Source organism: Chanodichthys erythropterus, chromosome 17 (assembly GCF_024489055.1).
Source record: "Chanodichthys erythropterus isolate Z2021 chromosome 17, ASM2448905v1, whole genome shotgun sequence".
Taxonomy (NCBI): domain Eukaryota; kingdom Metazoa; phylum Chordata; class Actinopteri; order Cypriniformes; family Xenocyprididae; genus Chanodichthys; species Chanodichthys erythropterus.
Window position 1 is genome coordinate 12,008,009 of NC_090237.1, and position 26,521 is coordinate 12,034,529.

Below are 26,521 nucleotides of genomic sequence, written 5' to 3' on the forward strand. Positions count from 1 at the left end.
GGGAAATTGAATAGGGATGCACAGTATACTGGTCAGTTATTGGACAATATTGAATAAAAAGAAAAATATCAATATCGATAGATATTGGATTTTTAGTTGTACATGTTAACTTCCCCTATTTTTTTTTTATTTAGATTACACTACCATTCAAAAGTTTGGGGTTAGTACATTTTTTTTTTTTTTTAAGAAATTAATAGTTTTATTCTGCAAGGACACATTAAATTGATCAAAAGTGACACTTAAGACATTGTTACAAAATATTTTTAGAGAGAGACTTCTTTCCAAAACATTAAAATCTTACCAACCCCAAACTTTGAATAGTACTGTTCTGTTTCCCTTATCTAATGCTCACTTAAAGTTCACTTAAACCACTAATGATTTTATAACACTTAAATATTAAATTTTTCATACTGTACATTATAATATTTGTGATGCCAAAATTAACTTGCAGCTTTTAAGTTTTTTTTACTTTTAGAGTTTTATTTTTAATTTATTTAGACAAAATACTTTTAATATTGGCCATTTTGTCTTCATTCATAGCCATTTGTTATTCATTTATATCAACCACACCCACAGCATGAAAATACCAGCTAATATCAGTGCATCCCATCTAGTTGCCAGCCCTGAGCTCTACCCACAATGCACACGGCTATTAGTCACACAACACCATGCAAAGGTCTTTATAAAGAGCCGAAGTTCTCCTTTTCCAGGAAGTTAATCACCTTTTACTTTGATGATCCAGCAGCAAAGCGATGGCAGAGGATGTCATGTGCCAGAGTGACTCAGGCAGGGCCAGATTCAACACCATCACATTTATAGAGTTGATGTGGAATGACAGCAGCTACAAAACAGAGACAATTAATTTACAACTTTAAATGAATTGTATACATTTACAATAACACTTTAAATGGAAGTCCATAGAGAAAGACATTCTTTGTATAAGAACTTACATGAACTCTTTCAAATGAAAGTAGATAAAAGTTTGGAAATAATTGTGCACAGACCAGAAGACTTTGTAATGTTTAAAACTTGTGTTGACATACTATAAATGTTTTTTTTTCTCTACAGAACAATATGAAATTATCTTCTGTGGTAATCATCAGCACGTTTGGTATGCATTAAGCTTAACTTGTATTGAACCTGGAACACTCCAAAACTCTAAATGGAACTCAAGTTCTAAATGTTGATCACCTGAGAGAAAAAATGCAAAGTAGAGGGACTGAGAGCAGGTTTTTTAGTATTCTCTTCATTGCTTTTGGGAGCCCGGGGCCTAAAGGGCTCCTGCAGGTCAAAGCGGACACGGGCTTCACCCACACACAACGCCAAGAACCTCCTAGCAAATACAACACAATGAAATACGATCATCAACAGACCATATGAATTTTAACTGCATTCCTTTACTATACTTACGGCAAGTCCGGGTTTACGATTTTACAAGAAATCCATATCCTGTCAATTTCCTACAAAACACAAAAGAGAAAAATGCTTTATAGCTCTAGAAAACATATAAAACATCAAAAAGTAGTTGCAGCTCTTAACCCTATAAGTCCTAATATATCTTATTTGATATGCAAATTTCTAAGGCATGATCAAAATGAATGATCAACCTACTCCATGCTTTCTGTCACATGATTGATAGTTTATACTTTTTTCAGCAAGTATAATTCTAAATACATCCCCTTCAGGTCGTGGTCTTTTTGCTGTGAAATATTTACTGATCTTTATGCAGTAATTGTAAGAATAACATCTTTATCGAATAACATGATAATAATATATTGTTATTAATATTTCAAGATGAAAATTTAGTGGATTGGCACACCTTCAATTTTTAAAAATATGTTAAAATGTGAGATATGAGGAATGTTTATTTGTACATCTCTCAGACATCATTGTATTGCATTATATATTTTAAAACTTAGATCTTAAAATATTTTTATTTTATTTATTTAATCTTATGAAAACATATTGGGAGATACAGAGTGACAAACTGATAATTAAATGCATTTTATGCAAGTGATCTGTTATGATGTTTTAAAAATCTTTTTCATTTACATTACAGTCATCAGAATTTCAACTTTTTACCCATATAAATAATATCAGCAACTGCACCAATTTGCATGTTTTTGCTTACAAATAAGAGCCATAAAAGCCTAATGTATCAAACTCAAACATGATACTCAACATTTTCATTTTCATGATACTCAAGGTTCAATAAACTCTTCTATTGAAGAAAAAAAAAATCTGACATATATTTCATGCCAAGCTTTACAGGTTTAATCGGATAGGGCTGCAATAGGGCTGTTATTAGGAGTAATGCAATGTTTTATTGATGCAGAAACCAAACCCACCAGAGTGTGTTGAGGCTGAAACTGAACACTGATTCCTCGAACCGAGAACAGACCCACAGATTTGATCTTGAGCTCAGCGTTCAGGACATTGTAGAAAAAACGGACAGCCAAGCTGCAGGCAAACCATCTAATAAAACATGAAGTGGAGGGCATTTCATTGGATTTTAATGTAGACATTGCATCTCATTTTACCTCTGTAAGTTGACGCATTAATTCTTGCATGCTGGATTCTTACCTAAAGAGTGAAATTAATACAACTGCCAGGATGAGAAATACTGATATGGCAATCAGCAGAGCAGACATTGTGCTGCAGATGTTTCTTCACATTTAGCCGACAATCATGGCACGCTGACTCCAGACCACCTGCCAAACAGTCACTGATGTTAATTCCTCTAGAATTATCAACAAAACATGGTAGTTATTAGTTAATACATTAACCTGAACAGGGGGGAAAGGATGAAAGTTTAAGGATTAACATTTTAACCAAATAAGTGCATGAGTCATTCCATGAAACCAGTACTAACTTTTTTCAGTGTATTTTATCTATTGGATCACCAAAATATATTTTAAAAGCTTTTTGTATTAATTGAAATGTCTCCTTTAATAATGTTTAAAAACATGACAAACATTTTATCTTCATATTAGAAATTATTGTGTTTTTTTCACCTATTTTGTCGTGTCCCTCAAGGCCTTCTGAAAGTATACTTGGAATATGAATAATAAAATGAGAAAAAAGTCCATTCATTTTGCCATTCCCATAAATATCCATCTGTGTTTTTTTTTGCTGGTAATGTTTTTTTTTCTAAGTAAATTCATGATTATTCATTAAAATCACATCATTTAGTTCCGTACCTCAGTAACCCCTCAACCCTGTTACACAAACCATTCTCCCCCTAAATATAATGAACCGATACTTATGTGACTTCATTAATAGGAATTGATGTCATAGATGTCTTCTGAACAACATTTTGAGCAGACACAGGCGAGTTACCATCTTCTTTAACAATTATAGCTAAATTATGTTGTGAAATTGTGTTTGTCAAGCTTAACGACTCAACACCATTATAAGAATGAAAGACAGAAAACTATTACTTGTGTAAATTATCTTTGTTATTTCAACATTATTCATGATTTCTTAATATCATGCATGCCATGCACTCTCCATTTATTCACTAGATTTAGATCATAAGAATACTGATTTTAGCTCAAATTCTGAAGTTCTGAAGTTTGATAAAAAATGATGAGGTTGCTGTCACATGAAGTGCCCTATTCAGGCTTTAGTATAACAAAAGTGTGAGATTTTATGTAACTTTTATATTTGCAATTACTGAATTAGTGTGAGGGACATCTGATTAATAGGAAAATGTGATTTTATCACAAATACATTTTATAATAATATTCAGAGAGCTCCCATTCATAACTTAAAATAATGACTAATAATAATAATAATAATAGGTAATTTGATGCCTGAGATGAGAAAATATGTTTTTCTGGAAGTTAAATATGTCATTAATGTTGTGGGGGGTTCAGAAAAGTAATACATTTGGGTAAAAAATCTAAAAATGTGCAAGTCCAAATCGTACTGGTTACGTGGAATGACTCACATTTATTTTATATATATATATATATATATATACACACTACACACATATAATCAGTGTCTTCTGAAATATTATGTATTCAAAATACCACAAGTTACAAACCTACAACTGAATACTGACACAGAACCACAATGTGTTGCATTAATTACCATTTCACAAAGCCAAACTGAGAGCTTTATGCAATAAACAATATAACATTAATATTATATCGAGTTGTATTCTCAACACAATCTAATAATTTGATTGTCAGCCTCAGTGTTGTGCCACTCTGGCACTGCAAACAGCTTTTGGGCGGATCTTGCAATACCGCACAAAACAATATTGCACACACCCAAACCAAGAATGGTTTAACTAGCTAATTAAGGTATTCAATGTAATTTGCATTTTTAAGTCGGGTTACCCACCTGAAATGGTTTGTAAAGCAGACCTATGGATCTTTACGTGTACACCGCCCCTCCGTCTCATGCTAGGCTAACTCAGCTAGCAACAGGAACATGACAGCCCTCTGACAACACTCTGACACCCTAATCATGTTTACATGCCTCTTAAAACACATAACTACAAATACACACGTTTTACCGCTGATAAAACAGATTTCATTTTGATTTAGGATTCAAGTAATTCCACTTGTAATACTTGTTTCAAGTGTGAAGGCAGAAATGTTAACATTTTAGATATTATGTGCGTTTTTCATAATAAAAGCCCATGGGGAGCCCACAGAATTAAAAAAAATAAAAATAAAATGTTTTGTTATTTTAACTAAAGAGCCACAAACGTTTAGTCTTACCATTTTTATAGGACGCAATCCTGCAATGCTTGTATTATTTTTACTATTATAAATGATTGAATGCAAATCTTACATTTTATGATTTGGACAGTCAGCTGACTGTCAACTTTATCTCTGAAGTTGTCACCTGACCTGACCACAGGTCACCTACCAGAGATTGTATATTAATGTATCTCTTACCATTGGAGAACGCGTAACGGCTAACTTAATCACGTGCGGCACCTCTCAGCCTATCGTGTAATGGCAGTGACGTCAGTCGTAACATTCCCTAGTCTGCCTTCTCTTAAAAAAATACATTTTTATCAAGCTAAAATCTATATATAGTTCCCAACGAAAGTATTGTTTAGTGTAAAACATGCTGAAGATTGGCAAACAGGCTGTCGATTATTTAAATGATTAGCTATTTCCCCACAAAAGCTGTTTAATCAGCATAGTGAAGCCCCTCATCCATTCAAAAAACAGCCTCTGGTCTCCTTCACTGCGTACCGCTAGAGGCGGAGTGTTAGCATTAGCCGTTACGCTTTTTTGGCTAAAGGTTGCAGGCTTGCCTTCCAGCGGCTTTGTCACCTACCAGACAGGTGTGTTCGACTTGAAGCGGTATATAACATTAAAAATCAAAATACAGCGAGAGCGATTAGAGAGCAGATGCCTCCATATGCTTTCCAATCGCTCTCGCGGTACTTTGAGGCCATATACACCGATAGATCTGTGCAGCGCCGCTTCAAGTTGAACACACCTAACATTTTCGACCAGAAGGCCCCTCAGTTTGGCTACAATGTTTTCTCTGGTATTTCTGCTGTAATTATGACAACACTGCTTGTTTATTTTTTTATTTTTTTAATTAACAGAACTAGGAAGTGTTGATATTTTCAATGAATTAAACCAAAGTCTCTTTAAGCCCAGTCATTTCACTAGGCGGCCATCTTTGAAACGCCTTTAGGGCATTCAAGTGCAGCTCCTATCTTTCTGAATGGGGAAACATCGATTAAATTTCATATTTGAAATCACCAATGAAATCTGACAACAACTGTCTCATAAATTTTGTTTCTAAATGCTCGAATCATGACAAAAAACGGTATTTTTCAGGCTGGTTCAAGCTAATGCGCATGCGCAGTCCTTAAATGCGCGTCTCTTGAGCCTCATTTCGGAGGCGAAACCGGAGCTTGCTTCTAACGGCCGCTGCAGTGACGCGATGATTTTACAAATCAGCGATTGGCTCTTATTTAGAAGGCGGGAATTATTCCGCCATATTTCGTGTTGCACTTTCTCCCATTCAAAACAATACGAGTGACACGTCTTGTGTCTTTTATTAAACACTCTTTATATCATATGATGCAGAAGCATTACAACACTGATCTCTGCTGGTCACTGGAATGAAACACAGAAAGCTTTGTGTCTTTCTTTCTCTGCACTATGGAATGTACCATTGATGCTTCTATGCATTTGTAATTGTAATCTAATAATTGCAATTAATTTATATGGCACCAAAGGAGATGTTTATTTCAATAGCCACTGAATATTTGTAACATTTCACTTCCTGATTATCCTCTTTATTTATCAAACATATTTACACTTTTAAGAGAATAACATCATCATCATGAGGATTTACTTAAACCAAAATCAAATATACATACTTTTCATCATATCCGTAAGAGTGTGTCCAAATGCAATTTTGGGGATTGTAAGATTCTTGATAGAATAATCATTATTTTCATAAAAGAAACCTGAATAGTCATTACTAAACCCTTAAAATGTATAATAACAATAATCTGGTTGACTGCACACCCTTGATCTTTTCACGCAGATGTCTTTACGCTGAAGCCTTCTGCTTGTTGTGTTTGGCGAACCACTCATCACTCTTATCTGCAGCCATGGCCTGTGAAAGAAACCAAACAGAAAACACATGAATGAGGCTTGTAAGTGGATCACAGGATTTATTTTATACTCTAATATGGAGAGACTGATTACCTCATCCAGTAACTCATTTCCCTTAGGGTCCATGGCAGAAAGCTGCCTGAAAGCCTCGTCACCCACAAAGCAGATCTCATGACCATCCTACATTATGTGGAGATCAGAGTCAGCCAAGCGTTCATTTGGCAAATACTAAACATTCAGTCTCAATAACATTACACAATAAATTCTCACAGGATCTGCAAGAATGACGACTTCCACTGTGGCTTTTCCAGGTGTGTCCAGACTCACAAGAGGGGTGAGGATTTTGTGCTTTTCTTTTTTCATTAGGGCCTCAATGTCTGGTAACTGCAAAACAAAGACTTTATTTAAATTACACCAAGTAAAATCTGATGCTTGTTCCGAGTCAATTATCTGACCTGATCCCGAGGGCAAGCGAACGCGATCCTTCCAAAAGCAGTTCCATGTTCCACAGCGCCTCCAATGTCCTGTAACTCCAGCTTACACTACAAAAGCAAAGTTTGGGGTCAGTAAGATTTTTAAAAGTTTTTTTTAAGTCTCTTCTGCTCACCAGGGCTGCATTTGTTTGGTCAAAAATACAGTAAAAGTAGAAATACTGTGAACTGTTTTCTATTGTAATATATTTTAAAATGTAATTTATTCCTGTGATCAAAGCTGAATTTTCAGCATCATTACTCCAGTCTTCAGTGTCACACGATCCTTCAGAAATCATTCCAATATGCTGATTTGCGTCTCAAAAAACATTTCTTATTATTATAAATGATTTTTTGATGAATATAAAAGTTAAAAAAAGAACATTTATTTGAAAAAACAAAACAAAAATGTTTTTTTTTTTGTCCAAAGGCCTTAATAATAATAAAAAACAAAGATATGACATCCAAAGTTTGTAAGGCAGTACAACTAGATCTCTTTTATTGAAACCAAAAGGTTTTAATTATTTAAAGTATTTTATTTTAAAGATTTTAAAGTGTGAAAAAAGGTCATTTGGTTTAACCATCCAAAGGCCAATACAGCCATTTCATTTGTGAATAAAATAAAAAAATAAATAAAAAAATCTTAAAATGTAATAAATGTATATTTTTTTTATTCTGGCATGATTTTATAAACATCAACATAGGGCAAAATGGTATTAAAATTATGTGTAGAAGTTGTTGCTTTGGTATAGAGAAAATGTCCAGAAAAATGAATTTCATTGATGTCATTTGAAGTAACCAATATAAAGCGACCATTTTGGATCAAGTCATGTGGTCAATATCATGTGACATCATTCAGACACCTGCAAAGGACCACATGATCATGAAGCAAAGTAACTAACTCTCTTTAGCTATTTGAAAAATTCATGTTTTCACTTGATCATACGCATGTCCCGAAACTTCAGGTCATTTGGTACAACCGCTATAAAACATGGAAAATGTTGTAATATTTTAAAAACTTGTAATAAATATAAAAATGTTTGATTGTCCTTTTGCTAGCTAGATATCAATTAGCATTGTTTGAAAATATTGTCATTCGGTATAACCAATACTGTCATTCGGTAAAACTGAAATTTAGTTTAAACCGAATGACTTTTTTGGTGACAAATTTTGTCCATCTTGTAAAACATGACAAAAGCAGTGTTAATTGATTATAAAAACCACATAATCTCATTGTTAACACTTAATAAAACTTAATTATATCTCCATTATGTTTTTTTTAACACTTTTATTAAAACCTTATTCATCAATGACACTTAATGTCTTTATTGTCACTTTTGATCCTTGCTAAATGAAAATACTAATTCTATAATTAATTTGCTTTTGAACGATAGTGTGTATATGTATTAGTATAAACAAATTTCCTGCCATAAAGTTTTATAAAAAGAGGATAACCAAACTAAAGGCATGAATTCATAAGGTCTTGGTGAGTGGCATCTCCTCATTATTTAATTGTTGCCAAAAATATAATAAATGGATTATTTTCAGCCAAACCTGATTATCTGAGAATCCCATTAAGGCAATCTTTTTGTCCTCATTTTTCTCAATAACTTTCATTCCCAGCAGGGCAGACCAATAATGAATAGAACGCTGCAGATCAGACACTGCCAGGGAGACTTTCTGGACAGGATCTATTACCAAGAAAAGAAACAATTAGTTAGGGGTCAGTATATAATGGCACACTTAACTACTAAAGTTACCTCATATATTTGCTTCCACATTTCATAAAAGAAGTTTTCACATCCCTCTTATAACACAAGCTTCATGCAAATACCCACCACATTTTGGCTGTTCCTTGTCTATAAGGAAGAAGCGGTATCCTCCTGGGGCTTCGGTCATGTAGAGAGAATCTCCAACTTGTGAGAGAGGCCAGTTTAACCTCTTGGCATTACTCACTGCCTGACTAGACTGGAGAGTGAGACCCTAATATTGAAGAGCACAGATAGAGGAAAGATCAGGATCCCACTTAACGGAAAATATACAGTGTAGGCCAAAAGTCAGACACTTCTAGTGAAAATGCCTCTATTTCATTCTGATTTAATACCTAAATATAAATGATTGTAAAAAATGTCAAAAATCATGATGATCATGTGATCCAGTATGATTTGAAAATGATCCAAAGAGAACAGAATTGTGCACATGATCAGTTTCACAAATGTATGTACATTTTATTAGTGGTCTACAAATAGAAAAGATTCTTAGATATTACAACGTAACTTTATTATGTCATATTTGTTTCAAAATCCTGGTTTTTATGTTATTATGTTTATCACATTACTTTAACCTTGGAAAAGTGTTAACATATATACACTTCCGTTCAAAGGTTTGGGATCGGTAAGATTTTTAATGTTTTTGTCTGCTCACCAAAGCTGCATTTATTTAAATAAAAATACAGTAAAAACAGTAATATTGTGAAATATTATTACAATTTAAAATAACTGTTTTCTATTTTTAAATATTTTAAATTGTGATTTATTCCTGTGATGCAAAGCTGAATTTTCAGCATCATTACTCCAGTCTTCAGTGTCACATGATCATTCAGAAATCAATCTAATATGCTGATCTGCTGCTCAAGAAACATTATTTGATGAATAGAAAGTTCAAAAGAACAGTGTTTATTTGAAATATAATCTTTTGTAACATTATAAATGTCTTTACTGTCACTTTTGATCGATTTAATGAATCCTTGATGAATACAAGTATTAATTTCTTTAATTTCTTAAAAAAAAAAAAAAAATTCTTACTGACCCCAAACTTTTGAACGGTAGTGTATAATGCTACAGAAGCTTTGTATTTCAGATAAATGCTGTTCTTTTGAACTTTCTATACATTAAGAAATCCTGAAAAAAAGAACACAACTGTTTTCAACATTGATAAAAACAAGCAAATCGACATATTAGAATGATTTCTGAAGGATCATGTGACACTGAAGACTGGAGTAATGATGCTGCAAATTCAGCTTTGCATCACAGGAATAAATTACTTTGTAAAAAATATTCCAATAGAAAACAGTTATTTTAAATTGTAATAATATTTCACAATATTACTGTTTTTACTGTATTTTCAATTAAATAAATGCGGCCTTGGTGAGCAGACAACTTCTTTTATAAACATAAAAAATCTTACCGATCCCAAACTTTTGAACGGTAGTGTGTATAAATATATTATATATATATATATATATATATATATATATATATATATATATATATATATATATATTATATATATAAAGTGCTTAACAAATTTATTAGACCACGTCATAATAAATAAATAAATAAATAAATAAATAAATAAATAAATGTATATTATTTATTTATTTTCAAAGGTCTCAGATGTTTATATCCTACTGTATGTGTGGTTTCAATGTTTAAATGTTTAAGGAATTTACCAGGAAGTCATTGCCAAGGCGATATTCACCCACTCCATAATTATAGGTCAACTCTGCCACAAAGTGGTCATCTTCTGGTCCAAATCCCACCATGGTTTTACTCCATTTCCCATCATATGGACTGAAAACACAAGAGCAGATCTATGTTTAGAGTGTGCCCTTGATACATGTTATACAGGTTGTTAATTAAGCTATTCAAATACAATAACATCAAAAAACAAAAAACAAAAAAAACTATGAAAATATGACTAACCCATTGCAGGTTGCTTTGCAGCCCTCCTCAAATTCTTCATGACGCAGAATCTGTAGATTAGAGTCATTTATTATTGTTTATAAATCTGGAATTTGATACTGAACATGGATAGATGGAAAATATGCGACGTGTCAAAAAAACTGCATTTCTCAATAACATCATTAACAGTCTTATCAGCATTATTAGGAGGCAAAGTTCTCAGTGCATTTAGAAGACAGAACTGGAATATTACAATAAGGTCAGTAGACAGCTCTTCTACCTTCATTCCTAAGACATCCCTGTAAAAAGTGGCTGTTCTGGTCCTGTCTCCTACTTTAAAAACAAAATGTAGTGCTCTTCTGAGTGCCATCACTCTTGAAAGTCTCCCACTGTAAACGCCACGATCACACACTCTGTACCGATACACGCACCTTACGATCGACTGCTCTGCTATCGACATCCCACAGACTAAACCAACATTAATGTTTAATTTCTACTACGAGCATTTGTAATGCCATTATATATGAGAGCATATTACATATTCTTTTTATATTTGTTAATGCAAAAAGAACTACGACATTTTAAATTGAATATTTATAACATATTTCTTGGTCAATTCTTATATCGTTCTTTGGTACAGTCCATTCTAGTGATTGGAAAACTGAATCAATCGTACGAATCGGTTCATTTGAACAGTTTGGTCCAAAGAATCGATTCAAAAATAAGGCTGTTTCATTGTGGTTTGTGTATTGTATTGCAATTTCATCTGTCCCTGTCTGTTAGTTGTAGAAATGATACAGCTCAAAAAGACATTTAGTTTTATTAGCACCTGTTTCGTAAGTGTTTTGATAAAACTGTCATAAAAGTTGTAAACCTATCACCAGTACATTTTATTTGATTTCTGATTCGTTCATTAAAGGGTTAGTTAAACCCAAAATTAAAATAATGTAATTTATTACGCACATGTCATTCTAGTCGTTCTACACCCGAATTCGTTCATCTTCTGAGATATTGTTGATGAAATACGATGGGTCAGTGACTCTTAAGGTTCATAAAGGTGCTAAAAACATATTTAAAACAGGTCAAGCGAGTTTGGTTCTACCTTAACCAAACTCGCAACAAGAATACTTTTTAAAGCAACAAGAATACTTTTTGTGCGCCAAAAAAAAAACTATAAAATAAATAAAAATAACGACTTTTCAACAATATCAAAACACTGCTTCATGAAGCTTCTGAGCTTTAATCTTTTGTTTCGAATTAGTGATTCGGATCTCCCATCAAACGACTAAACTGCTGATATCACGTGACTTCGGCGCTCCGATTCACTGATTCGATTCGTAAAGCTCGAAGCAGTGTTTTAAAAACCGGCCCATATAGATATTGTTGGAAAGTCTTTATTTTGTTTCTTTGGTGCATAAAAAGTAGGCTATTCTTGTCACTTTATAATATTAAGATAGAACCAATGAACTGATTCAGATATGTTTTTAGTACATGGACCTTGAGAGTTCGAATTGCTTTGCTTTCAATGCAGGCCTCACTGAGCCATCAGATTTCATCAAAAATATCTTCATTTGTGTTCAGAAGATGAACAAAGGTCTTATGGGTGTAGAACTACATGAGGGTGAGTAATAAAAGTCATTATTTTCATTTTTTGGGTGAACTAACCCTTTAAGTATTGCACTCCTCAAATCCACTGATTCAATATGTGTCACTCATACAATGTCCAAATATTTTATTATAAATTTTGTTATTAAAAGAATGATGTAATGCCATTTATTTATTATTATTATTATTATTATTAACATTTTGTCAATTGAAATAAATTACAGTGTCTAATTTGTTTTATTATGCACTATATAGTAAGCAATTATATTAAACTTAATACTGTTTGTGTTCACTTGATAGTTGATAAAGAACCGATTTCTCACGACACCGGTTTAGTGAACCAATTCATCCAACTCATGGAAAAGATTCGACTCAATAGAACGATTCGCACACGTATCGGACATAGTTCATTCCCAGTGACGTAGTGCAGTCAACAAACATGGCAGCGCTCATGTATAACGTGGGTCGTGGATTTGTCATTTTCGGGGAAAATAGTTCATTATTTAGAGGACATAACCAGATCTTGGTGAATTCGAGGCGATATGTCCGAGCCCTCCGGCGGAGACCCGTGGCGGTCTTGTATCCTGATGGTAAACGAGAGACATTTATTAAATCAAATGACGCAGCTGATAAAATGAATCAAAAGCTGTTCAAACAAAAAGGCAAAAACCTCTCTGAGACTGATAAGAAATACTGCAAAGAGAAAGTCTCTGAGAGAGCTGTCAACAGGAAGCGGAGCGGTCAGGTCTCTGAATGTGCAGAAGAGTCTCACATGATGGACAGACTCGGTGGACTGCGCTATGAAAAGGCCCCTGCTGGAGATAACAGACTCGCGTGAGTACACATATTATTAGGAAATGCCACCAATTCATATGCATTCTTGCAAAATACATCACTTGAGTTTTGAATGGCACGATATCTGCTTAGTTCAGTTGTTATCTACATTTAATAGAGGAGCACCAGATAAATGTGGATCTCTGTTAAAGGGGTAGTTCACCCAAAAATGAAAATACAGAAAAGGAGAAAATATATCTATGGAAGTCACTGGGGCCCTTCAACTGTTTGGTTACATTATATATTATATATTATATATACAATATATATTCTTTTGTATTCAGCATAAGAAAGAAATTCATGCAGGTTTGGAACAACCTGAGGGGGAGGAAATGATGACAGAAATTTCATTTTTGGGTGAACTATCCCTTTAAATCTGTGGAACTGAGGAAGAACATTGTTTTACATACAAATACAGGATAAATTTTTTTTCAGAGGTGATGCTTTCCTAGCTCAGGTGAAGTCTTGTGTATAAAGTTCCCTGCTAAATCTGTCCAGTCAGCTTTAACCCTTATAGGGTCTTTGGGGTCTTTTTAGACCCCAAACAACGTTTGCTATAAAAAAAAATAAATAAAATGTTCTCTTTGTCCAAATAACATGAAACTTTGTATAGTGGTTAACACTTTCTAGATTTACAAATTAAAATAAAAAATGGAGATATATCTTGTTTTTCTGTTAGTGTAAAAAAAAAGTCAGTTTCCAGGTCAGTGGATTTAATTAAATTAATTTGAGCTTATAACTCATGACTGCTCAAAACAACTAACAATTTAAAGGGATAGTTCACCCAAAAATGAAAATTACTCCATGATTTACTCACCCTCAAGCCATCCTAGGTGTATATGACTATCTTCTTTCAGATAAACACAATGGATATTTTTCTTACAAAAACGCATCGCTTCACTTTGCTTCAGAAAACCTTTATTAACCTCCTAAAAATGTGTGTGAGATATGGGAAAGGGGCTAAATGTATTTTGGAGTAAAATCTTGTTTTTATGTTAGTGTTAAAAAAAAAAAAAAAAAAAAAAAATCACACTCAGGGTCTTTGGGGTCTCCAGGCAACAAAATATATATATATATATTTTTAAAAAACAAATGTAATTTTACTCTGTTTATTAATGTTTTTACTTCATATCTGTGTAGTTTTTGGAGGATTTATCATACCTTTTAAATTTATATAAATATATAAATAATATATTTTCTTGAATAGAGTTTTATACAAAGACAGCTTTTATGTAAAATTCACTTTATAAAATACCCACATTTGTAACTTTCATTCATGGGGATAACATGGATAATTTGACATGGTTTAGTGTAAGATTTTTGCCCATCTTTTGGAAAAATGCAGTTTTAAAAGTAAAAAATTATCACTTTATCCAGTAGATGGCTGCAGAGCTCCACTATTTGCTATTTGACTAACTGAAAGACATCTTTTCACAAGTATGTTTCAATTGGATTTATATCTGCATATTATGAAATCACAATTATGACAATAAAAATTACTTTTTGTCAAAGTTTAGCATTTTTTTGTACTGAAAAAAAAAAAAAAGTTTTTCAATCATGTTGATTTTGAGGATGAATTTTGTCCATTTTCTAAGTGGGGTCTCATCATAATGTAACAATATTGAAAAACTGATTTTTTTTTTCAGTACAAACAATGCTAAACTTTGACAAAAACTTTTATTGTTATAATTGTGATTTCATAATATTTAGATATGAATCCAACTGAAAAAACTTGTGAAAAGATGTCTTTCAGTTAGTCAAATAGCACATAGCAAATAGTGGAGCTCTGCAGCCATCTACTGGTTAAAGTGATAATTTTTTTACTTTTAAAACTGCAAAGACCCTGAGTGTACACCCCAAATGAAGACCGCACAAGGGTTAAATGATAAATCATTAGTAGAGATATTAGGTAAACACATGAATTGGAAGATGGAGTTTGCGCTACTTCATTAACATTTGGTTATTTTTTTATCAAAGAAAACGTCAACAATCATGTCGTTGTCCCCTCAGGAAGGTGTCCAGTGTGGCCCGCTCCAGAGCGTTTCGTGAAAAGGAAGGTAAGGTGCTGCTGGAGGGCAGGCGTCTGATCTGTGACGCTCTGTCTGCTGGATCGTCTCCCCAGACGCTTTTCTTCAGTGCGGTGGAGCGACTGCAGGAGCTTCCTCTAGATAAACTACAGCAGGCCAAGCTCATCAAGGTCAAATATGAAGACATGAAGACCTGGTCTGACCTGGTCACTCCTCAGGGTGTTATAGGTCAGTTGCCGAATCTCTTATAAACCCAGTTTACTTCTAAATGTTTATAACACAACTCAAATCACACTGTTTCTGTCAAATCACAGCTATATTCTCAAAACCTGATGCCTCCCGCCTGGCATTTCCAAAAGACTCGCGTCGCCAGTCTGTGCCTTTGTTTCTGTTATGTGACAATGTACGTGACGCTGGGAACCTAGGGACTATTTTACGCTGTGCAGCAGCTGCTGGTTGTGACCGTGTTCTTCTAACCAAAGGTATGGACTATGTTTAAATGAGAACAGATTTTTGTTGAATAGTAATGCTATAAAAACTGCAGCCTATTTTTGCAATCCAGGTCAGTTTTGACTTGGTCGAACATAAGCTTATGAAATAAACTTTTTACCATGTTATTACTACACTTATCACTTTATTAAAAAATTTGAAGTTCTTTAAACTTTCATATAATGATTGAACTCTAGCAAAACTAGCGTGACTCAAGAATTGTTTTTAGCAATATTTATGATCATTTTTATTTGAATATATAATTTTATGAAATTTATTAGAACATATAATACGGATTATCCATTTAAATCAATGGATTTAATTCAATTAATTTGAGCTTATAACTCATGAATGCTCAAAAACAATCCAAATGTATGAAAACTACATATTTTCTAACAACTTAAAGTGATAGTTCACCCAAAAATGAAAATTACTCCATGATTTACTCACCCTCAAGCCATCCTAGGTGTATATGACTATCTTCTTTCAGACAAACACAATATTTTACTTACAAAAACGCATCACTTCGCTTCAGAAGGCCTTTAATAACCCCCTGGAGTCGTATGGATTATTTTTTATAATGGATGGATGAATTTTTTGGGCTTCAAAATCTGGCTATCCCTTCACTGCTATTATAAAGCTTGGAAGAGCCAGGATATTTTTTAAATATATCTCTGATTGTGTTTGTCTGACAGAAGATAGTCATATACACCTATGATGGCTTGAGGGTGAGTAAATCATGGGATAATTTTCATTTTTGCGTGAACTGTCCCTTTAAATGTGCTATAGAATGTTGTCAAACAAAATATATTCCGTTAACTTGAATAAACATTCTTATTAATGATGATTTACTTTTTCAAATTTGGCTTTTAAACTTTTGCTCTACACGCTTATGGGCTGTAGTTAATTTAATATAGATTATTTATGTCACTTACCTTTGTTGTCTGTTTATAGTGTGTGTTTGCATGCAAAATTATGTTTGCCAGCCAAATTCAGACCTAAAAATATGTGTGAGATATGGGAAAGGAGTTAAATGTATTTGAGACAAATCTAGATGTACAAAAAGGCCCAAGAAACTGCATTATATGTATCAAAATTGACCCGAAATATATAAAAAAGTTGTATTTCAAATAGTTATATCTTTTAAAAAAATTCCTTAAAAATTAAATGTGCATTTTGGTAGTCTTCACACATTTTCAAAGTTTGGTTCCCATACTAAATACTTACCTAATTATAAATGTTTTGTTATTTTGAATGAATGAATGAAATGAAATGAACCAAATGCATGATAAACACACATATATTATTTTTTATTTTTTTTCTTCAGGTTGTGTGGATGCCTGGGAGCCCAAGGTTCTACGGGCAGCAATGGGAGCTCATTTCCGCCTTCCGGTCTTTCCTAATTTGGACTGGGATGACATTTCTAAGCACTTACCAAAGGATGTGATTGTTCATGTAGCGGATAACTGTAACAATTTTACAAAAGACCCTGCATCAGCTCCAGTTTCAGGACAAATAGAAAATGTTACTTCTGATGAATACATTGAAAGTGACTCTGATGAAGAGTCCGATGATGAACTTTCACTGCCGTGTGTGAAGCCTCAGGTGTACCATGAGAGTTGGGCTCAGAGGAGCACGGCCCTGGTGATTGGCGGAGAGGCGTGTGGACTGAGTTTGGAGGCTCTTCGATTGGCTGAGGAAACAGAGGGTAGAAGGCTCTTTGTGCCCATGGCTCCAGGAGTGGAGAGCCTGAACTCTGCAATGGCTGCTAGTATACTGCTGTTTGAAGGCAGACGGCAACTTCTGATGTTGTCTGAAAAAACACGCAGAAGAGCAAGATCTAAAATGTTCTAATGACTGATTTTCTTGTAATGTATAAAACAAAGATATTTCATCAATAATGTCCAGTTCTTTTAATGCCAATTTTCACCGCACTGACAGATGGCGACGAACACTTTGTTGGATCAGTGTTACCTCTGTTGGCGTCTGTTGGAGCTTGTCTTCGCCAATTGAACATGCTGAATTGGATTTAGAACATCTCTGTTTTCAGAGCATACTGATGACTATATACTGGACAGTATATCAAACAATATGCAACAATAAACATTTCAAATAGTAGCAGGCTATGCTATATTGTCACATGGCATCATTGCATTCCATGTTTAATTAAGCAAGGCTATTCTGAAGTGAATTCCAATTTTGTGTGAAGATATTGGCCAATATTGATAATTATGATTATTACTGTTTTGTCTAAATTAATTATAAACAAAGCACTAAAATTCATTTTAAATACTAGTAAATTTAGCATTAAAAGATGTTCAGTTTACAAAATTATTTAAATTAAATTTAAATTATTAGTGTTAGATGATGGCGAATATAATGTAAGGGTATGTTTACACAACAATGTGCTAAAAATGGAAACTTTTTCCTTAGCGTTTTTCGAGTACAGACCACAATGTTGTCAAAATGATCCCTGTTCACACGGATCCGTGAAAACAACTAAAAACGCTGTATTATGCTGCCACGCCAGTAGTTGGCGATGTCAGTGAGAAACACTACGTGCCTATAGACTAAACACGTAATACACATGACGTCACCGTTATCACAAATTTGCATTTTTGAGACGATAACTGTATCGTTTTCAAAAACTTGCACTTTGAAACCCGTTTTCAAAAGTTTGCGATTTCAGGCCCCCAAAAATGAAACAGCCAAAACACAAAGTTTTCTGTTTTTAGACGGAAACATTTCTAAACGGTGTCGTACTTTGAAACACTTAAGGCTAAAGTATACTTCACTTTTTACGTGTACGCGAGGGTCAGCGTACAGTGCGCGTGACGTGAATTTCATCATCTGAATAGCATGCGTAGTTATGAGCATGTAATTTTTTTTTGCAGTAATTACTTTATCCACAAGGTGGCAACTGTGCCCTGGGGGCGTTGAATCACAAGGTAGTCTAAAAAAAACTGCATAAACAAAACAGACCGGTGTAGTGACAAATAGAGTACCTCAGACATGACGTGTTTTTGTATGCAAAACCCGGAAGCGAGTTAGCATTTTAGGACTTGCGGTTCCAACGCCGTAAAGTCAATGGGTTTTTTGAATGGGTTTTTGCTAAATCTCCTGAAATAAGGTCTGTGGTTAACGACGCCTCTAAATATTTCCACGTTTTGATCTATGACATAAAACACACCAGTTATAACCCACTTGTGATTTTTTAAACCTTTATTGTGTCTTAAAAACGGCGGTTGCTAACAAGTTGCTAAAAGGGACTACTTCCTTTGGCGGGGACTTTAGACGTCATCGTTAAAAACGGACATTTGGACAGCATTTCTCATGAAAAAGTGTAAAAGTATTCATACACAGCGCAGCTCATAATCAGTGAGCATGTTTTTAAATAAAGTTGTTTTAAATAAAGTTTGAGGAAGCTTGGCGGTAGAGACGTTGATCCGCGACCATGGTGTGCTGTAGTCCGTTTATAGCCTGCTGTTAGCTTTTTATATCTGATGACTTTATTTAGGCTTCAAAATGTATAAATGTTGTGTTAACTTGTAAAGATTATCCTGACAGACAAAAGTGTCATAACCCTTTGTTAAACACAGAGCTTATTTTTTGTGATTTTCCAAAAGTCTATGGGAAAAATAGACTTCTAACTTCCAAGTTGGCCTAGAAAAACACGTCATCCCTGAGGTACTCTATTGGGTCCCACCCACGAAATCCCATTGATTTACAATTCCTACAAAATCAAATGATAAATGTTGTTTCAATTACGTTATAATGACCATTTATCTCTGTATTAGTTAGCTTATGTACTAGCATAACATACAGGTACCCGATTAGCCTGATAGTTTAATTTATACATGCATTTGCACTTACCCTACATGTATTCACATTCATCTTTGTGTCCAGATATTTCAGTTATAAATAAAACAAATGAATGACATTTAGTTATTCACTTAATAGGCTATTATTATTATTAATTAACAGTTAATCAAGTGTAAGAAATTACACTCAATTGGTTATATTATGCACTAATTTGTTTTCTTACACATTATATATTAAGCTATATGCGTATTTTAAATTTGTATATCAACTGATTGGTTCACATAGACAGATATATAGTGATTCAAGTAAATTAATTTTACATGAAACTGAGTAGTAGAGTAATACATATTATGAACATATCTCTATGTATAAAAATAACACAGGTGTTTTAGACAGTGAGTTTTAATGCTATGACACAACCAAGGACAGACAGACCGTGTGCTTTAATTGGCTACATTTCATAAGGAAGCTTGCAATTAGATGCTGTTTATTGTGCCTTCAAATGACAGAGACCACTTTAATACAGGGGACCTTCACAGAAAATCCACTTAAATGTCATGTTTGAGATGGGAACAGATCAGTCATTCAACAACATCAAATATCAACAAGGTGGGCCAAGTCCTTATAAGAATCAACCATAGACAACTGCATTAAAAATAAACAGCGGCAGCTTCACAAAGAATAGATAGTGCCTTCTATACAAGGATATTAACATCAGCTTGTTCATGTATGCATATTTATCAGCACCCATAAGAAGAGAATCACAGCCGTACAGAACATATGGCCACGAATAATGTGTAGTGTCTGTGGAAAAATGATAATAATAATACATCTACCAAGCTACATTTATTCTAAGCTCTTGATTCTTGAAACAATATCCAAGGATAGAAGGAAATACTTGCTAAAAATCTTGATAAGAGCAAATCAGAACAACAAAGCTGTGTTCACTTGCAGCTGCAGGGTTCAATCTAATCTCTAAATGTGACAGCAAAAGACAGTCAACGTAAAAATCTGCATTTTACCATCAGCGCTGTAGTAAATGCAAGGCACCACAGGAAGAGGCGGCCGCTTCATGATGGAGGGGCACGTATTAAAAGAAGAAAAATGTCAATACAAAGTACGATTCTGTTCGAACAGTCTGACAGGGAGAGAAGGGAGAGCACGCCTGGAGGTCGAGGACCAGATGGAGGTTCGGGTAACGGTGCAGGGGAGTTTAGTGCAGTCCAGGACTTCAAATGGGCTCTGGTTTGAGCTTCTCGGCTAGAAAGTCATTAACAAACTGTTCTACCACAGCCGGTGTGATCTCCTCCACGTCTTTAACGTATTTGGCGCGAGCCGACATGTCCAGGATGGTGAGAAGAGGCGCGGCCTCAGGCAGGTTGGTATAGTCCCGCAGGGAATCGCTCATATCATCCTGTCGGGAAATGAAAATGATATGAATATCATTGTCTGTGAAAAGCAAAATGGCTAAATTGAGCCTGTGACTAGAGATGAATTGTGAGTATATGAGAAACATCCATCAAGGGGACACTGGGAAACATAAAAACTGCATTGAGGCCAGTCTAAAAAAAAAATCTCTCTTTCTCTCAAAACCAGCATGATGGCACAGACGGGGGAAGTTTCTTTTTACTCTATCCTGAGCGGAGTTGAGAGCTCTTCTCGCTCCCCGTTGAGAGGAGGTCTCTGCTACAGCAGGGGAGGACCAGGAGGGGGTACAAAAACATCGCATCTCCCACCTTGTTGTTTCTGAGGCACTACAACCCCAGGAAACTTCAGAGAGATGAATCACACTGTGTGAGTGTGGAAAACATTCCCATTATTCCAGTTGGGGGGGATCCTAAATGTGTATTTGTGGGGTAACAAAGGCAAAGGAAGAGTGATTTTATTATCTGAACGTCTTTAACAGTCTTCCTTCAAGATGTGGTTTAACCTCAAGCTGCAAACATATCTATATGGATGGATCATTCATGTCATTGAACACTTTTTTTTTTATATATATATACTGATTTCTACAAACTAAATTTAAGAATAACTTGTATATCGTTTGTACTATTTCAAGATGAACATTTACTGCACTGAAGCAACAAAGGTTTACTTAATTATCTATACATCATTTTTTTTTTTTTATAGAAAAATCATGTTAAAATGTGAGTATAAACAAAGTCCGTTTAAGACAAGTCATTTCACTCGGCGGCCATCTTTGAAACGCCTCTCGGGCATCATGCAATCTCTTTGAATGGGGAAACATCAAATTCTCCAAAACTGTTCGACCAACCTTACGATTAAATTTCATATTTGAAATCATCAATGAAATCTAACAACCAACTCATAAATTTAGTTTCTAAACGCTCGAATCATGACAAAAATAATTATTTTTTTCAAGCTGGATCGAGCTAATGCGCATGCGCAGACCTAAATGCGCGTCTCTTCGGAGGCGCGCGTCTGACTGTTTCTATAGAAACCGGTGATTCTAACGGCCGCTGAAGTGACGCGATGACTTTACCAGTCGGCGATTGGCTCTTATTTAGAAGACGGGACTTATTCCGCCATATTGCGCGTTGCACTTTCTCTCATTCAAAACAATACGAGTGACACGTCTTGTGTTATTCTATAGTCTTTGGTATAAAATAGGAGGATCAGGCTTTTGAGGAATGTTTATTTATGCATCTCAATCTTAATTTTAATTTGCAGTGTTTTGTTGCCACAATAAAATCTACAGAGCTTTGATCATTTATATAAAGTAAAAAAAAAAAAAAAAAAAAAAAAAAAAATGATATGTACATTTTATGCAAGTAGTCTGCAATACGGTTATAAAATCTCACTGATGTACATTACAAGCTATCAGAATTTCATCTTACTTTTTGGCCACAGAAATATCAACAACTGCATCAAATTAATTTTTTTGCTTGGTTTGGGCATTTGAATAAAACTGAAGTGTTTTTTCCCTCCTTGTTCATATATCAAATATAATACTAAAAAAAAACAAAAAAAAACATATGCAAACCTTTTTAGATTTTCTCTTATATTTTGTCTAAGGGTTCAATAAACAGTTACATTTTAAAGAGTTCCATTTTTCTGACTGAATTTTCTGACATCAGGCTTTACAGGTTGATTTCAGGTTAAAAGTGCCTACTTTCTCCACCACAATAACACAATAGGCCATTTCATCTAACAGAAATTGATTATCCTTTTAAAATCTTTCAAATGAGCGTGTCCTGTAAATAACTGCATATTAAATGGTTAGTTCACCCAAAAATGAAAATTTCCGTCATTAATTCCTCACCCTCATGTCGTTCCACACCCGTAAAACCTTCGTTCATCTTCAAAACACAAATTAAGATATTCTTGATCAAATCCAATGGCTCAGTGAGGTCTTCATTGCCAGCAAGATAATTAACACTTTCAGATGTCCAGAAAGGTACTAAAGATATATTTAAATCAGTTCATGTGACTACAGTGGTTAAACCGTAATATTATAAAGTGACGAGAATACTTTTTGTTTGCCAAAAAAACAAATAATGACTTTTCAACAATATCTATTAATGGCTGATTTCAAAACACTGCTTCATGAAGCTTCGAAGCTTTACTTTTGTTTCGAATCAGTGGTTCAGAGTGTGAAGTCACGTGAACTATTGAAATTATGACGTAACAAAGCCTGAAATCACGTGACTTTGGCGCTCCGAACCACTGATTCATAACAAAAGATTCGCAAAGCTTCGAAGCAGTTTTTTGAAATCGGCCATCGCAAGATATTGTTGAAAAGTCGTTATTTTTATTTTTTTTTGGCACACAAAAAGTATTCTTGTCGCTTTATAAGGCTGAACCACTGTAGTCACATGAACTGATGTAAATATGTTTTTTTTGGACATCTGAAAGTGATAATTTTCTTGCTGGCAATGAAGACCTCGCCAAGTCATCGGATTTCATTAAAATATCTTAATTTGTGTTTTGAAGATGAACGAAGGTCTTACGGGTGTGGAACGACATGAGAGTGTAATAAATGACATTATTTTTGGGTGAACTAACCCTTTAACTTCATATGGAAGACATTATAATGCAATATGTATTTTTTTGACCACAAGAGGGCAGTACAACAGTTTCGTTGAGATCTCGGCTCATTTATTTCATCTCAAACTGGCTCGCAGTGAAACTATGAGCTATTCCACAGCAGTACATGGATTAAACCACACAATCAGATCTTTGGCCTGTAAAAGACTTGCTGTGCTGTTTTTGCTGCCTAAAAAGGACACGTATGGCAAACAGAAAGTTTGTGACCTTGACTTCAAACAAAACTACTGAGAGATGGAATGGCAGTTTTGAGGAAACTTGATATTTGAATAGTCTAACATTATAGTTACTACCTTAAAAATACAAATCCTCGACACATATGCAATATAAAGGGTGGTGAATCACTAATATAATTGCAGATTGTCCGTTTCCCATTTTATGAAACAGGAAATGTGGATCACATGTGGTCACTGGTGATTTTACCCATAATCACTTCCTTTTCCATGTTCCAGATGCATTCCACTGTCTGATCTGAGCTCACAACACACTGCAAATGATTAAATAGCTGCACCAGGAGAGACAATGACTGTCAAAATTTGACATATTACAATGTGTAAAGCTTGTTTCTGGGATTTGCGCTAAATGTGCCCTTGTAAAATTGAACAGATAAAGCTCAGCGAAAGCCGTCCATCAGCAGAAGCAAATACAGTGAGAAACAGAGTCTGTCAGTGTAACCCTTCCAGGCTTTTAGATATGAAAAGATTACATCTCTCAGGCTGTCTGCCTCTCAATGGAAAGCCATGCATCTTCTTTTGTGGAGCAGCTAACCTTGTGTAAACTGTTCTTCAACCCTGGCGGCCCTTTCACACACACACACAGTCCCTCGCCGCCTCCAGCGCTGAGCTCTCTGTGCGGAGACAAAGGGTCAGCCTGTGGCTGCCTCCAGCTGCTAGCGTGATAAGGGCCAGTGTGTTTACCAAATTGCACCGGCCCTACAACGTGAAGTTTATTCTGCCTATTGTGGGCCTGTAGCATTCCATAAGCATTAGCCATCTGCTCATGCAAGCAGAGATAAGGCCATCTGATTGGCCAGCTCACTACGAAGAGCCTGTGCTGATTGGTTATCTGAGAGAGCTCTGATCTGAACCCAAGAGTGTTCTTGCTGTGCACTGCACCAGAGTTCAAATAATCACACTGGAAATAAAATAAAAGCCATCAGTGCAAGAATGCATCTCCCGCTGCCAAGCTTTGTTTGACTATTTAGTCACTGATTAAAGGAATATAGTCAGTTAGATATGTATTAAGCTCTATCGACAGCATTTGAGGTATGCTATTGATTAGCAAAGAAAAAAAAAAAAAAAAGTCAACTGGATTATAAAAACAACAACAACAAAAAACATTGTGGGACAAGTCCCCCTGTAGTCAATAATTTTATCCCTTAAAACTCATCTTTGATCACCAAAATGACATAAAACATTTTTTTTCTTATGGAAAAAATGTCTTCATGCTTTAAAATATCTTGAATGTAACTCTACACCCTTGCTTCATTTATTATACGTGGATATACGAATATGCTAATTAGCCCCGCCTCCACTCACTCGCACAAGCTCAGAGATCCACTCGGTCAACGCTGCGCAATGGCATCGCTTTTTACAACGGCGGACACATAGCGGTAATTAATATGATTAGCCTTTTGCTTGACTACCCGATATTTCATATCAACAGTAAAATATACCTGGCTTCTCTTGAGACTCCCCTGCTTCAGTGTCCGCCGGCATGTTGACGTGTTTGGTTACAAGGTAGTTTGTGACGTCACAAACACCAGCGATTTCAAACTGTTTTTTTGAGACGGTCTTTGGTAAACTGCAGAAAATACTCAGCAATGGTGTTTGCACATGGTTTGTCTTAAAGCATATTAAAAACACCACATAGACATATAAACCACATTTAAAACTTTATTATTTTTTTTTTTTAAAGAAGTCTCTTATGCTCACCAAAGCTGTAAAAACAGTAATATTGTGATATTTTAAAATGTCTGTTTTTCCCCCTCTGATGCAAAGCTGAATTTTCAGCATCATTACTCCAGTCTTCAGTGTCACATGATCCTTCAGAAATCATTCTAATATGCTGATTTGCAGTTAATATCTATGTGGAAAGAAACTGTAATATTTTTTTGGGGGGGGGGATTTTTTTTTATTGATAGAAAGTTCCAAAATACAGCATTTATTTGATATTGAAATCTTTTGTGACATTATAAATGTTTTGATCAATTTAATGTGTCTTTACTGAATAATAATACTTTTTACTAACCTAAAACCCTTGAATGAAAGTACACGCACACACACAATAATAGTGTTAACTAATAGATCTTAACATGTATTGAATCCCATCTTCAACATTTCAACATAGTTGATTTAGTTTACTTGTGAAATAATTCCACATACTTTCTTCAAAATAGCTGCTCACTGAAACATGAAGTGTTAAGGGTTCAGGATAACAGGCCATTTTCAGCCTCTGAACACACACTTACTGTCTTCTAGACTCTGAGATCCTACAGCTGCTCTGGCCCTTAACAGGCTACAGAGTTTCTTACACTGCATCTCATTTTCCTTTATTTCTTCACTCACAATCTGCTCTGATTTGACAGTGCTGGCCTGTACACATCAAGTTAATCCTTGATACTGATTTGCAGTACATTTCTGGACTATGTTAAAAGTGAAATAATGTGTTGAGTTACGCAATGAATGATAAATGAATAAATAAAGGCCTGTTGAAAATTTGCTCCATATAATGACCTTACATTAAAGAAATATTCTGTCTTCAATACAGGTTAAATTATCAAAATAAGTGACTTGCTGTCAGTTACCACAGGAAATAATTTTGGCCCTCAGTCATCTACAGTAATTTATTACAATAGGACAAAGCCTAAGGGGCAAGTCATTTTGCCAGGATAAACATTAAAATACACAAAA

General features: G+C 34.6%; 4 protein-coding genes across 9 annotated transcripts in view; 1 reads left to right on the forward strand and 3 right to left on the reverse strand.

Moving 5' to 3' along the window:
- Nucleotides 1-4,774, reverse strand: part of LOC137004567 (bridge-like lipid transfer protein family member 2) — a 30,487-nt gene extending 25,713 nt beyond the window's left edge. For 2 of the 6 annotated variants that reach the window (XM_067365011.1, XM_067365007.1), the window contains exons 1-6: nt 4,354-4,589; nt 2,584-2,711; nt 2,349-2,475; nt 1,411-1,460; nt 1,192-1,333; nt 723-841 (exon numbers count right to left, since the gene is read on the reverse strand). In XM_067365011.1, the coding sequence (XP_067221112.1) occupies nt 723-841; nt 1,192-1,333; nt 1,411-1,460; nt 2,349-2,475; nt 2,584-2,651 (506 nt within the window). In that variant the 5' untranslated portion in view covers nt 2,652-2,711; nt 4,354-4,589. Of the gene's footprint in view, nt 1-722; nt 842-1,191; nt 1,334-1,410; nt 1,461-2,348; nt 2,476-2,583; nt 2,741-4,353; nt 4,590-4,736 lie in introns of those variants that run through there. The other 4 variants (XM_067365008.1, XM_067365010.1, XM_067365009.1 and 1 more) reach the window with 4 other exon arrangements.
- An 835-nt stretch (nt 4,775-5,609) lies between these two features.
- glod4 (glyoxalase domain containing 4) lies at nt 5,610-11,176 on the reverse strand. Its single transcript, XM_067365436.1, has 9 exons — nt 11,045-11,176; nt 10,786-10,835; nt 10,533-10,653; nt 8,920-9,064; nt 8,636-8,772; nt 7,067-7,153; nt 6,882-6,995; nt 6,705-6,791; nt 5,610-6,612 (listed from the first exon to the last, which is right to left on the reverse strand). The coding sequence occupies exons 1-9, from the start codon at nt 11,132-11,134 to the stop codon at nt 6,547-6,549; spliced, it is 897 nt and encodes a 298-aa protein (XP_067221537.1). The 5' UTR covers nt 11,135-11,176; the 3' UTR covers nt 5,610-6,546.
- Nucleotides 11,177-12,803: 1,627 nt separating this feature from the next.
- Nucleotides 12,804-19,586, forward strand: mrm3a (mitochondrial rRNA methyltransferase 3a). Its single transcript, XM_067365488.1, has 4 exons — nt 12,804-13,203; nt 15,214-15,458; nt 15,545-15,712; nt 17,047-19,586. The coding sequence occupies exons 1-4, from the start codon at nt 12,809-12,811 to the stop codon at nt 17,571-17,573; spliced, it is 1,335 nt and encodes a 444-aa protein (XP_067221589.1). The 5' UTR covers nt 12,804-12,808; the 3' UTR covers nt 17,574-19,586.
- A 314-nt stretch (nt 19,587-19,900) lies between these two features.
- Nucleotides 19,901-26,521, reverse strand: part of nxn (nucleoredoxin) — an 86,397-nt gene continuing 79,776 nt past the window's right edge. The window contains exon 8 of the mRNA XM_067365302.1: nt 19,901-20,955. Coding sequence (XP_067221403.1) covers nt 20,773-20,955 — 183 coding nt within the window. The 3' untranslated portion in view covers nt 19,901-20,772. The remainder of the gene's footprint in view (nt 20,956-26,521) is intronic.